The 13,124-nt window shown below is 37.1% G+C and overlaps 3 protein-coding genes across 3 annotated transcripts; 1 reads left to right on the top strand and 2 right to left on the bottom strand.

The window, feature by feature from the left end:
• Positions 1 to 1,442: 1,442 nt before the first annotated feature.
• LOC110069005 (uncharacterized) lies at positions 1,443 to 3,642 on the bottom strand. Its single transcript, XM_020776423.2, has 2 exons — positions 3,284 to 3,642; positions 1,443 to 2,198 (listed from the first exon to the last, which is right to left on the bottom strand). The coding sequence occupies exons 1-2, from the start codon at positions 3,515 to 3,517 to the stop codon at positions 1,998 to 2,000; spliced, it is 435 nt and encodes a 144-aa protein (XP_020632082.1). The 5' UTR covers positions 3,518 to 3,642; the 3' UTR covers positions 1,443 to 1,997.
• Positions 3,643 to 4,966: 1,324 nt separating this feature from the next.
• On the top strand, positions 4,967 to 9,689 carry LOC110069021 (protein FAM133-like). The gene is made up of 8 exons (XM_020776450.2): positions 4,967 to 5,123; positions 5,777 to 5,871; positions 6,760 to 6,838; positions 6,944 to 7,024; positions 7,232 to 7,264; positions 7,576 to 7,641; positions 7,902 to 8,025; positions 8,727 to 9,689. Exons 1-7 carry the CDS (start codon positions 5,100 to 5,102, stop codon positions 8,019 to 8,021), a joined length of 498 nt encoding a protein of 165 aa, XP_020632109.1. The 5' UTR covers positions 4,967 to 5,099; the 3' UTR covers positions 8,022 to 8,025; positions 8,727 to 9,689.
• Positions 9,364 to 13,109, bottom strand: LOC110069020 (dnaJ homolog subfamily C member 27-like). Its single transcript, XM_020776449.2, has 8 exons — positions 12,960 to 13,109; positions 12,740 to 12,805; positions 12,605 to 12,644; positions 12,020 to 12,052; positions 11,275 to 11,351; positions 11,020 to 11,139; positions 10,552 to 10,622; positions 9,364 to 10,256 (listed from the first exon to the last, which is right to left on the bottom strand). The coding sequence occupies exons 1-8, from the start codon at positions 13,026 to 13,028 to the stop codon at positions 10,118 to 10,120; spliced, it is 615 nt and encodes a 204-aa protein (XP_020632108.1). The 5' UTR covers positions 13,029 to 13,109; the 3' UTR covers positions 9,364 to 10,117.
• Positions 13,110 to 13,124: the final 15 nt, after the last annotated feature.

Here is a 13,124-nt window from a genome sequence, read left to right as displayed (position 1 = left end):
GTACCGCAATATTCTTGAGAGGGTCACGAGCATGCAAGCATGTGATTCACTTAGACAGACAATACAAAACCACATTCAGTGTTTTTCTTTAATATTGTTAGTGAACGCATCATTGAAATCTGCACCAAGCTCAACGAATAAAAATTGACTAGCTTTGAATTTAGTGTCAGGTTGAGAATTTGGCGGTTCCGTTCACACCAGCAAAATAGCTGAGTCAGTTGCGACTGAACCTGTTGTGTAAAGAGAAATTATGACTTGATCACACGCGGAAGACAAACAATTTTAGAATGAGATATCAAGCTTGCTCTATAAAGGGAGTTTGACTCATGAATCGGGTGTGTTTTCCTGTTTTTCAGAGACGGCTGTTGTTTTTTGTTTTGTTTCTGTTAATGTTAGTCTGTCGGTTGGCAATTAAAGAAATGTGTCTCAAAATAGCACTGTGGAGCAAAGAGACACTTCTGCCCATAAGAGCTCCCTCTTGGCTTTGGCAAACAAAGGTCAAGAATTGGGTTAGAGCAAAATAACCGTTTCTGTTTACAAGAATCACAGCTCCTTAGAAGTTGTGGTTCCACTTGAAAACATGTCTAGAAAGTTTCATGCATTTTTAGTTTTTACAAATAGTCTGTAACTTGTATGTCGCGGCCGAAGAACCGACAATGTATATTGCTCAGGCGTTATGGCCGAATATCTTCAGAGGACGATAACAAAGGGGCTAGTGTTACAATATTTCACGATTCAAACCTTTTCTTTGTTACAAAGGCCTGCCGATAAAGTTTGCCTATGTGTCGCGCCAGTGCTCGGCTCAATACGTAATCAAAGTTCAGAGCGCATTATTCGCGTTGTCCTGAAAACAATGGCACGATCTTTCCTCTTTAGTATTTTATCTAGAAGGAACATCTATTAAACGGAAAAACAAGCTTGAGATAAGCAAAGATACACTAATATCAAGGATCCACGTAACTTATTCAAGTACATACGTCACTTGTCAAGCGACCCCACTGTTCCGCTCACGCTGGAGTGATTCAGGAAGTGTGCGGTTGTTTTGGTCTGATGAAGATCACGGCATAGTACCAAGGCATAGTATGACATAGTACGGCACGCTAGAGTCAGACATCTCGGTCAGCAGCAGGTGCCAGGAACTTATGAGTGACCAGGAAGCCTGATCTGAAGACCAGGCACCCTCGTATCCAGCGTCTTCGTTCCCTTTGACCAGCGCTCGTTTCGTCAAGCCAGCATGCACAGTAAGGAACGAAGACGAGGTACGAGATTGAAGACCGTGCAGTTTCGCGGTCTTGCCAAATATGTTGAAGGGATTGGTTAACGCTGGCCGATAACGACGGACCCAAGTGACGAAAATGAATTCTGGGAGACGACTGAAGCAAGATGCTTCATTGATACCATGAAGGTCCTGGGTTGGAGATCGAATCAACAAACTCTTAACCTTTTAGAAACCTTCTTTTTATTCTCTTCTATTTCAGAAGCTTTCTATTTTGAAATCCACATATTGTTATGATTTATTTCACCTGTTAACACAAGATTATCACATGATTATCACGCGAGTGTGTTGAAACGTTTCATAGCTGCATGTAATAATGCGAAAAGAGGTTAGCTCCTTCGGTTTATCGGTGACTGAGTGGAATGAAACGTTTGTGGCATAAAGACCATAAAACAAAATGAGCTTAGCGAAGACCACGAAAAAATACATTTGTATCTGAACTAAATTAGAAAACATGAATGAAGTTAGATTAGTCTACGAGGTACAAACAGGTCGCTTTATTGTGCACTTACAGTGTTACATATTTATCAGCCGTTTATATTTAGGGACCGGCATGTTTACGACTGGTTTCCTTTGCGCAGTTATATTTCAAAAGTCTTGTCAAACTGAATTTCGTAACCGATTCTTATGATTTGTAATGGAAACTGCATTGCCTTCTTTTTTTTCTTCTTAAGTCTCCTCTCAACTCCGGAGTTGACTCAAGCTCGACGTCTGCAGGACATCAAGTTTCAGTCTGCAGATTTTCCGACGAGTGACAGTTTCTCTTTCCATAGCCATTGGCGCTTGTGATGCTGTCGAGATGTCGTTGACTTACTGACCGCAAAGGAGTGAAGGCCTGTAGCTGTTCCTTCATGGCGCCTGACACTTTTTGCAGACGCTGGAGCCGTTTACCTGTGCTTTGGTTCTGATGACGTAGACTTTCCTAGGACAGTGAAAAAAACTCTGAATTTATCACTATATGGTTACGATCAAAAGAAGAGCTAGTCAGATTGCACACTCTGGAATTGATAAGAACTCTTAGGCTCAATAATGATTAGCATCTATTTCAGTTATCTTTAGATATCAATGCAAAATCACTAGAATGAAGAGGAAACTGCTTTGATATACTAGTGTCACAACAGTTCTTCCTAAAACTACCAACGAACGTAAAAAAAAGAAGTGTGAAATGAGTTCGAACACGTTTACAACCAAAGCAATAAGAGAAAAATGGGCTGATTCTACAGGTGAGTTTAGGATAAGGATTAAGTAGAAAACCATCAGAAAAAAAAAACCAAAAAAAACCCCAATAAACTGAAAAGAAACAAGGGTGGGCACGAATTTGAAAGATTAAGACGAATTACGAACGACAAACTTGATAAAGTTGGCCATGGTTCTCTACATACATCGTCCATCTTAGCCACTCTAAGTCAACCCATACAACGAATCATTACTCTTTCGTAATATGCCGGATTGAAGAACTATGGGTAACATTATAGTGGGCTGCACTAACAAGCAGGTGGAAATTAAAACTTAACTTTGAAAAGAATATTTAATCTCCAAACATTAATTTCGAGTGCTTTTGCCGCCAGATTATATTGATGCTAAAGTGATGTGTGAAGAAATAAGTTAATTTCTATTTGCTCCGCGCGAATAGGAATTCTTCGATTCACTGATTTGAATCATGTACTCGACACTGCCAGCGACAAAAGAGTTACTTTTGTATTAATTAGTCACGTCGGCTTTAAAATATGTAAAACAATTTTCACTTTAATTTTATGCCGACGCATCAGTCTATGCGGTCGACAGTACTTAAAACTTCCACTAGGTCGAATAAAGCCAATTTCTCTGTTGCGTTATGTGAAGTTTGCCAATTTTGTCAACGTAAAATAATGTTTCTTTTCATTCTTCTCGCGCGCGACTAACAATATCCAGCAATACATATTGACAAGGGAAACCGCATTGTTTTCGTTAAAGGACATCTAGTGTGTGGCGCACTAAAAGTTGTCCTTTACTCAACAAAAACCTTACCATATCGCGCAAAAGTCCCGAGGTTTCTTCCTCTAACTTCTTTGTACTTGAGCTCATTTCGTAGATAATCTCATGAAAGGATTTTGCCCTTTTTAATGGGTTTTTCCTTTCGCGAAAGAACCTTGGTGAAAGGGATTCCCCATCGCTACTTCCTGATGTTAAACTTTCAACACTGTGGCTTGTCTTGAATTGCCGGCGTCTCGTATTTTCGTGGAATTCGTTTCCAAAAACCATGCTTTAAGTTAAAGCTTTCAGCTGATAATGGTAGAAACCTTGTGACTGAAGAGAAAATTAATTTCATGTATTCGTTGAATCACTGATATCGCATTTTATGGACGCGATGCCATGAAGTAAACAAAAGTTTCGCAGATTGACTTTGACGTAAATTTTGATTGGATGCTTTATGCTAAAAATCTTTAAATTATTTATTGCTTTGTTGCGCACGCGACATGAAGGACATGTGAAGATGTTTACGGCTACGAAACAGACCAAGTTAATATCAGAGACAAGCACAGAATACAAATCAGGAATCTGTTGAAATACTCTTTAGCTGTATGGATCTACACTCGCTTTTAAAATCAGCTCATGCCTTTGCAGGTCTATTATAAAGAAGTGGCGAACCTTCCCAAATATAACCTCAGTGCCAGTGAGCTGAGATAAATGAATTTAACTTTTTCTCGCGAACTCAATGAGCCATGGGTTACTCTCCTATATTTATGAGTTGTATTGTACGTGCCTCCTCAAGAGGCATTTTTTTGATTTTGCTCTTGCTTCTTAGTCTGAAATGCGGTTAAAGATTTTGCTTGTATAGTCTGTTTTGCTTGCAAGACTGTTATGGCCTACCGGACGTAAACCTAGCACCCTACTCCCCCCCCCCCCCCCCCTAGCCTGCAAATACAAAAAGTAACACTTGTGACACGGTGTTTATCAACGTATTTTATATTACAATGTAACCCTCCGACGTACACACAGATCCACACAAAGTCGTATACCCATCATGGTTCATCAACGTATTTTATATTACAATGTAACCCTCCGACGTACCGGCACAGATCCACACAAAGTCATATACCCACCATGGTACGGGCCGTGGACCGGGGTATGGGTGGACAGATGGATAGAGCTCTTCCCTGGGTTTTCGTTTTAATATGACATGTTTTTTTAAAGATTGTTTTGCGTTTGTTATTTATTATATCTATCAGTTATTACGCGCACTGTGATTGGTCAATTTAGCAGGCCGTATTCTACTGTACGGCCCGCTAAAATTTAAAGATGTTTTTTGTTGTCAAAATGTTTCGTGATTTATCGCCAAGTCCTCCGATTTATGGCCCAAGCACGAAGCGCGCGGGCCATAAATCGAAAGGAGAAGAAACTCGGTCCGTAACTTACAGTATGGACCTCGACCAAGAGGTATGAATAGGACGAGGAGACGCGCGGAGACGCGATAAGGACGAGGATGATTTTTGTCGCAGCTCTTTGCTCATCCCCACGCGGCTGATCCCAAGGCTAAACCTTAGAAAAATGAGAGAATATCCGTAGTCTGTGTGGAAAACCACTAAATAAGCAATCTCATAGCGGAAGACCACGATCTCTTTAGTCAAAGCCTTGTGGGTGCTCACGGGAATCCAAGTGCTCGGTCGAAAGAGACTGGAAAATAGTCGCTGGTCCAGCGGTTTCATTCCATAGCAAGAATTGCTCTGTGTAGTTGTGGTCCTGGCCTGTGGACAGGTAAACCACATGCAATCAGCGAAATGATTCTGGAATTTTAGACCATTTCTAAAACCTATAAGGTTTTTAAACTTTGCAGGGAAACGAAATGGGGAAAAGAGATAACCGAGTGGTAAGGTTTAATTGTTTTTCTTTATTTTCAGTAGTTCAAAACAACGATCCAATGAGAGAGAAGACATCGTCAATACATCAATGTTCTGTGCTGCCAAATGATGACCATTAGTTTTAATCTCATTTGTTTCACAGCGTACATAACAAGCTTAGGCTACTGGATAACTGTATATTGCTCTTTCAAATTTCCTTTTACTGGAAAGATGATGAGATCTAACTTTCATCCTTTGCATGAAGCTGTTGTGCATGTCAAACTGAAAAGATTATAAATGTTGTTTATACAGACATGCTACAACATTACACTCTTTATTCACAGGTCTTAAATGACGTTAAAAAAAACTTAATACAATAGTATCACGGACCTGCAGGTAGTTTAGGATGTGTATACGTGTTAGTCTAATTTCATTTCCCTTCAAATGGCTCTAAGATGTTTGACAGTGGGTATTCTAAGCCCTACAGGCTCATATTCCTGCTAATTTCTCTTCTTTTTATTTTTTTATTTTATCCAGTGTAATAGCTATAAGGAGCCTTAAAAAATGGCAGAATTATTTTACTTTCACACCTTATATATGCATCTCATTTTGCAGCAAGAGCTTATAATGATGACAATGATGATGATGTTCACTTTTAAAATAATTCAATGTTTTTTCTCAGGCATATTTGAATCCTGTTGCCATGGCACGGGCAAATAGACCTGCCGTGTCTGGACCAACAATAAGGGATTATCTTAACAGAAATAGACCAACACTGTAAGTGATTTATTAGTTATGAAACACACAGGTTTTCTCAAAACTAGAATGAATCGCACCTACACTTAGTTTCCAGGGTGAGACCTGTGTTCTATATAACAAATGTGATTCTGACTTTGACCCTGCATCCAGCAATACTTTCACATAGACACACATGTAATGTATACTGTTTCTATGCTATGTTTCTAGTTTTAATTCTTTGGATAAAGTAAGAAACCCTAGTATAAAATAACGCTACCATTCAAATAAAGAATATTACACAGAACTATCATTTGGTACTGCTCTTAACGCAGTACAATGTGGTTCTAACTTGTAATATTGCAGATGAAACTCTAGCTAAGTGTGTGACCAGGGTGCATTCCCAGTGGCTTACGCACAAGTTCTTCAGTGTGGCCCTATAAAATTTTGTGGCATACCAGTGTGTCATTGGAGTTTTTGGTGTATATATAGTAGCATACACATTTATAATAATTATTATTTGCTGGTGCTGATGTGTAAACGTGATAACTCTTATGGCTTCTTAACTTCTCTTTATCCCCCATGCACCCTGGATGTGTGACCATTCAAATGACAGCTATTGAGCAGTACTTTCATGTGGTACTGTTTATTATGCTGTACAAGATTGTTTTAACTTTTCAGTCTATGGATAAGACCCTAGTGTGTGACCATTCAGGGTGGTCTAACATTTAACCTATTGATCAGGCCTGGGTTGTTTGAAAGGTGGAAAAATCACTATCCAGTTGATAGCATGGTTTGTTTTTGTTAACACTCATCCTCCAGATAGTGATTTATCTGCTGGATAGCATTATCCAGCCTTCGAACAACCGGGGTCAGATGCATGAATGTTTACTAATTTTCTCTTAATTTGTTTTTGCTTCCCATGGAAAGGGATGAGGTGAAAGAAATGATAAACAAAAAGAAAACAGGTTCAGAGACATTAGCTGCATATGAGGAACATTTAAACCAGGTAACCAGCTGCTACAAATAATTAAACATGGACTTCTGTAACAATGCTCACCAACTATCATTGTTGGTTACAATTAAAAAGTAATTGTTTTATATTAATTCTCAGAAATTTAGAAGTGAGCTAAAGAAAAACAGGGAGAAAGTACTGGGTGCCTCAGAAGGTTCCTCAAAGACAAAGAGGAAAGGGGTAAATGTACATGTGTTTTGATGTATTCTAAGCTGTCCTCTAACACAAAGATTTCTCTTCTCATATTTCTTTTAATTACCTTGTTAGTGTTGTTTTTGTGTGGCTTGCTTTGATGGTCAACAAAGCTTACTACTGTGGAATTCACTAGACAAAAGAATGTTTATGTCGCTTGATAATTTTATTTATTTATATATATATTTCTTTCAGAAAAAGAAGTCAAGTAAGCGTAAAAAGAGAAGGGTGAGCTATTCTTGCTGGTAGTCTAGATACCTATTCTTTCTGGGGAATCAGTTCTGTGAAAGTAAAAGGACTTATCCAAGAATGTAACAGTGACCAAGTCCTGACCTGTTTTACCCAACCACTATTTTTATTCGTTATTAGAACATAAATGACTATTGCTAACTTACAGTTTTATTTATTTGCCATTCAGATGGGTTTTTTTTTAATTTATCTATTATTTCAACAATACGTTGTGGAATGTTTACATATATTTTAACAAAATGCATTTCCTCTCAACTAAATAGAGCTTGTTAACTTTGCTTTGTTTTAAGCATCCTTCCTCTTCTTCATCATCTACTTCAACTTCTGAAAACAGTGATTCTGAGGAAGACTACAAGGTAAGAATTTTAAGTTGTCAGTGGTACTGTTTTTAAAGAGAGAGAAACTAAAGGAGAAAGGGAAAATAAGCAATGTGTGCTAATAAATAATAATCAATCAAAAACATAACAGTAGAAAAGGAGAAAGTAATTATATTGTTTTACCCAAGAGAGTTTATTTAGTGACAGCTAATACTTGAAATGTTTTGCATCATTTGCCATGTTAGATGCGTGTAATATGTCATTGACGGCGCTGATAAGAATTTTTTGTGGATATGTAGCAAAGAAGAAAAACTAAAAAGAAGAAAAAGAAGAGGAAACGTACAGAGAGTAGTGCTGCAGATGAGCCCAGGTCAAAAAAGAGAAAGAGAAAAAACAATGATGAAGACTCTTCTTCATAAACTGGTTAGTCAAATGTGTTGGGAAACAGGCAAGATTTTAAATAATTTCAGTTAGTTCTATATTATCAATGATTTTGTTTGACAAGGCTGGATTCTTGGAGTTTGTACTTAAATGTTCAGAACTTTCTGGGCAGCAACATTTATTTTGATAATCATGGAAATTATATTCTGTTGAAAAGTTACACAGTCATGCAGAAAAATGCTGTCCATATGTCCTATTTAAATTTATTTAAGAAGCCAAATTATTCTTGCATTTGGATTGGTTTTTACAAGTTTATGATCCATAATTTGGAGGACAAATGTATCATAGATGGCATCATCAAGTTAAACAATCTTTTTTGTTTCTTCGTAATTAGATTCGGATTAATTTGTTTTAGATTAAGTTGATTCCATGTTGCCATTTATCTGTTCAGTAATAGATCACAGATGTCAAAATGTGGTAAGAACATCAATGATACACTTGGCTATCGCCTTCTGTGCCACTGTTAACTTTTTACTCCATTTTGATGTCATCTGTGATCTGTTGTTGAACAGACTCATGGCAAAGTGGAATTCATCTGTTTGTTAAATGAACTAATTATTAATATTACATATAATTATGTAAAATTATATGGAGAAATCCAAAATATCAACAGGTTAAGAAGTGGCCAGTTTGACAAGGTATTCAAAAATATCTGACTATGTTGCCTCTTTCTTTTTGTTTAGATGGCAGCAGACCTAGAAGACACAAAGGGGTCATCTTAGCTTTTAAGACAGTGTGAAATTCTAGTTGAACTCTGGTGGAGTTTTTCACACCATTATTGTACTGGCTGTACCTTGAGCAAAATGTTTTGACTTTTCAAAGGGAGTGACGACGTGTACCTCACCAGTCATATATGGACAGTTTGTAAAGTAATCAGAGAACAGAAAACCTCTGCAAGTAGACTTTGTTAGTCTGGAAGAATTTAAGGTACCGGTACTACGAATCCGAGATGTAGGCAAGTTGAACACAAGATTTTGAACTGTTTGAAACACAAGGAAATGTTTAATTTTCCATTACGATATATCACTCTTTTGAATTGTCAAGGAAAGGAAATGGCTGTGCTGCTATCCTTTTCATCATGTAATTATTGACCACACTTTTTTACTTCACGTAATTCTCCTTTAAAACTGGATTAGCTTATGATGAACTAGGCTCAATTTCCACAAGTTTTGTACACCCCAGTTCCTCAACACACTATTGTAAACAGAGTGAAAACTGGACTTGCACAACAGCTGTAAAACAGAGCTAAATGATAATTATACTTTTAGCAACAGGGAGAGAGGTTTATCATTGTACTATACAAACTCAAGAGATGCTCAATTTTCTGTTGATAATTTTTATATTTTGACAAATATAATTATTTCTAGGCAAAACTGTATAAATAATCATAATCCATAATGAAAACAAAGCATACACGGTATTTTTAGTGTCAGTCATTAATAACAAATCACGTCTTGCATATAGAACTAAAAAGTATTTAACGCAGGTAATAAAATCTAAGCAATTCTATCTGAACCTCTTTGATTTACTTGTTGTGACTGAGTACAATTTTACAAACAGTGAATGCTGTGGAATGGAAATTATAATACTTGTATGTACTTATGGCATTTTTGTCTTTAAAGACAATAAAAGGAAATTAAAAGAAAGCTATGCATTACCAGATAGTTATTAAGTTTGAAAAGTTTTGTTAAACAAGATCTGTGTAGTAGTAGCCATCTCAAATAATTATTTTTCTAATTAATTTTTTGAAAGCTGACCACCTTATTATAATAATGACTCTGTTGAAGACCCAGTTTTGGCCAGGATGCATTGTGCACTGTGTAGCATTGAAAAACAATTGGAACCTCGCTACCATGTAAACCAAAACAGTCACAGACATGCAAAAAGCATCATGGTCAATATTGGCTCCTTCTAAATAGGTCCCCAGTTCAAGGAGAGCCTTCAGCTTGCTGGGTCTATTTTTTCCCCTACAACCCCATCCTCCCAACCAAGGACCCTTATAACCATAATCTACTGTAGATGTAAAAATGTTAATATTATCCTAGAACAGTGGTTTGAATGAGTCTCATTCAATTCACTTTTGTTTACTAGAACTTTGTTCTGCATTAATAACTGGCTTGGCCTTGACAAGCTTTGCTTCCACAACTGCTGCTACAACTCCACTAAACATCTCATAAACTCCTTGACCAGTGCTTGCTGATGTTTCATAATACCTAAAAAAATGAAAACAACAGACTGACAATTCAGCTAATGTACAGATTTACTTATTTTTAATTGTATGTGGTTTATTAAAACCTCTCGTGTTTAATCAAGTTTGATGTGACAATGAAGTCATATAAGTAAATATATGAAAGATCATATAGTTGAACTGCAGACAAAGATATGAAGACATGATTGATGATCACAACTATATACACAACTTAAACGGCTGAGAAATCAAAGCCTGAAAACAAATAGAGGCTTGAACGGGATTTGAACTCATGATCTCTGCGATATTGGTGTACAAACCTTAGATCACGTGCCTTAGCCCATCTCTGTCCATCTTTACTGCTCACAACTCTTTTGGAGGACAAATCAGTCTAGAGCAACGGAAAATATAACACAATGATTTGAAAATTATGAGGGTGGAAAAATGTTGTGGTGTTGACACCAGAGATTCCACTCTCTAAGCTGCAGTGTCAGAGCCAAGTCAAAAGAACATAGTCCATTTCTAAATTTTCTAAAGAGTTAGTGTAGGCAGTCACTTGGTCCTCGTCTCCAAAGATAACAAAACTGACACAAACTGTTCTTCTCTAATACAGACACTTGGCTCTACAGTTTGCTCATTGTCTTTGTTAAAATGAGGCTTGATCAATCAAATGGTTCTTTAGTTTGCTGTGTGACGACAACTGAATGCAAATACGATCAGAAAGACTAAAACAATTAATGTTATCAATATGTTGTTTTTTTTATAAAGACGAAATGGATGATTCTCACCTTATTAGCCACCACAGCCATTACAGCTTGTTTCCCACCATTGCTGGTGAACTCTTGTAACCAGTAGTCCAGGGAGTCAAATGACAACTTGTTTGTGACATCAAATACCAGAATACAAGCCTGAGATAGAAAGTGCCACAATGATTAATGTTAGCACAAATTCATCTGATGTCTCAACCAGGGTTCAGAGCTACTCATACATCTTTTGGAAATGAGAGATTACAGATAATGCTGAAGTCTGCATAACACTCCAACCTGCGTCTGTCCATATAATTCCACTCTTATTTCATCATAATCTGTGTGACCACCAAAATCCCAGAAGTTGATCCTATCTGAAAACAAAGTAACATTAAATTACTTATCAGTCATACTATCTCTGATACAAATTTCTTTTCTTCTAGGAATAACATAAAAATATCTGAAGGAATCAAAGTTGAAGGATTTTTAGAAGTTTAATTGAATCCTAATAATTCTTACTCTTAAAAACATTTGACTGAATAATATTTATATTAACGTTAAAAGCCGACATTTCGACATCATCATGACACCAATCTCAAGGCAAAGTGAATAAATAACGCAAAGATTTGATTTATATACAGTCTCTATGAATTAGGATTATAACAAAGGATCACAAGTTCTTCAAGTGAATACCTTTGTGCGAACTGAGTCCGTTTGCACTTAAACCATCCCTAAATGTGCAAATGGACTCGATTCGCGTAAAGGTATTCACTTGAAGAACTTGTGATCCTTAGTTATTATGCTAATTCGTAAAGACTGTATATGAATCAAATCTTTGCATTATTTATTCACTTTGCCTTGAGAATGGTGTCACAATGACGCCGAAACGTCGGCTTTTAATGTTACTATTCGCTTGCTCATGTTTTAAGAAATCGTTATTGATTAAACATTTATATTAGTAACTTCAAAAAAGATATGGCACATTTGTACAGTTGCACACACAATATGGCTCAGTTTGACAATTTATAACAGTTATACTTACAGTCAGTGCCATTAATTTTGTGTAACTTGAAACCTGAAAGCAGTAAACACTAACATTTACTACAAGTAATGATAGTGATGAACAGATCTGATGTATTATCAACCAACATGCTGACACAAGAAGGGTTGGGCACCATTTTGCAGTCCCAATGCAAGAGGAGGGGGTCTGACAGCAGAAGAGGAGGGGTTCAAGAATAAAAGAGATGTGAAGGACTCCTGGCCTTAGGGTATGAACTTGTCAATGTAAGTAATGTTTTTGTTTCTCTGGTATTTTATAGAATGCATGAGTTGTACTCAGGCACTCAAGGAAACCAAAAGACCCAAACTCAAACTACCTGAAACAGAATTTAAGAATTGCAAAGTTTAGTCTGACAAAGAGCAGGTCACTGCTCATAAAGTTTAAACTGCTGACCAACAGACATAACACCACACAGTTACCCTGTTCAGATATGTTCAGCTCAGCTTTAGAGCAAGTTCTCACAATGCTTTCAAAAAATGTCTGCAACAAGTTTGCAAGCCTACTGGTTGCAACTGGTGTCACCGTCTGCAGTCTGCAGTTGCTGCACGCTAACAAAACTGAACCTACCATAATCAACTCCTGTTGTAGGGTGATAGCTCTTTGAAAACTGTAAGAGAAGAAAACAGTACTACAGCTGTAATTACAATACACAGTCACCTGTAGGCAGATCAGATCTAAAAAGAAAAACACTGTGAAACTTACTTTTTTCTCACAAAAGTTTTTAACGAGACAGGTCTTTCCCACACCATCATTTCCAATTCCAACAACCTAAAGGGAAAGTTAAACACATTTTCTCAAAAATGTCTGAACTCATAGCAGAGGATTATGAAGAACTAGTGGCCCTTTGTGCTAAAAATAAGCTTGACTGGTTTCAACAGCACCCTTATTTGGAAGTAAAACTGGCGCTATTTTACAGCTTTACCTTTATCCAGAACAAAGACCCAGCAATCTCTTGAACAGACTTGGTCAAATGTCCAGGTTTTCTGTCCATCGTCACATCATAATCTCTTCAAGTTTGGTTGTCAACAAACTGGTTACTCTGTGCATTTGTAACCACGCTTGATTGATCGCCTGGCTACCAAGCCTT

Source organism: Orbicella faveolata, unplaced genomic scaffold, assembly GCF_042242905.1.
Source record: "Orbicella faveolata isolate gen_17 unplaced genomic scaffold, um_ofav_v1 contig_15, whole genome shotgun sequence".
Lineage (NCBI taxonomy): Eukaryota > Metazoa > Cnidaria > Anthozoa > Scleractinia > Merulinidae > Orbicella > Orbicella faveolata.
Note: the sequence above shows the minus strand (reverse complement) of the source record. Positions and strands in the feature narration are given on the sequence as shown.

Excerpts from the sequence above, each read along its gene's own strand:
- LOC110069005 (XM_020776423.2), bottom strand. The coding sequence starts at position 3,517 with ATGGTTTTTGGAAACGAATTCCACGAAAATACGAGACGCCGGCAATTC. Across the intron at positions 2,199-3,283 it reads CGGGACTTTTGCGCGATATG|GAAAGTCTACGTCATCAGAA; the intron begins GTAAGGTTTTTG and ends TCACTGTCCTAG.
- LOC110069021 (XM_020776450.2), top strand. The coding sequence starts at position 5,100 with ATGGGGAAAAGAGATAACCGAGTG. Across the intron at positions 5,872-6,759 it reads AACAGAAATAGACCAACACT|GGATGAGGTGAAAGAAATGA; the intron begins GTAAGTGATTTA and ends TCCCATGGAAAG. Across the intron at positions 6,839-6,943 it reads ATGAGGAACATTTAAACCAG|AAATTTAGAAGTGAGCTAAA; the intron begins GTAACCAGCTGC and ends ATTAATTCTCAG.
- LOC110069020 (XM_020776449.2), bottom strand. The coding sequence starts at position 13,028 with ATGGACAGAAAACCTGGACATTTGACCAAGTCTGTTCAAGAGATTGCT. Across the intron at positions 12,645-12,739 it reads AAAACTTTTGTGAGAAAAAA|TTTTCAAAGAGCTATCACCC; the intron begins GTAAGTTTCACA and ends CTTCTCTTACAG. Across the intron at positions 11,140-11,274 it reads AATTATATGGACAGACGCAG|GCTTGTATTCTGGTATTTGA; the intron begins GTTGGAGTGTTA and ends TTTCTATCTCAG.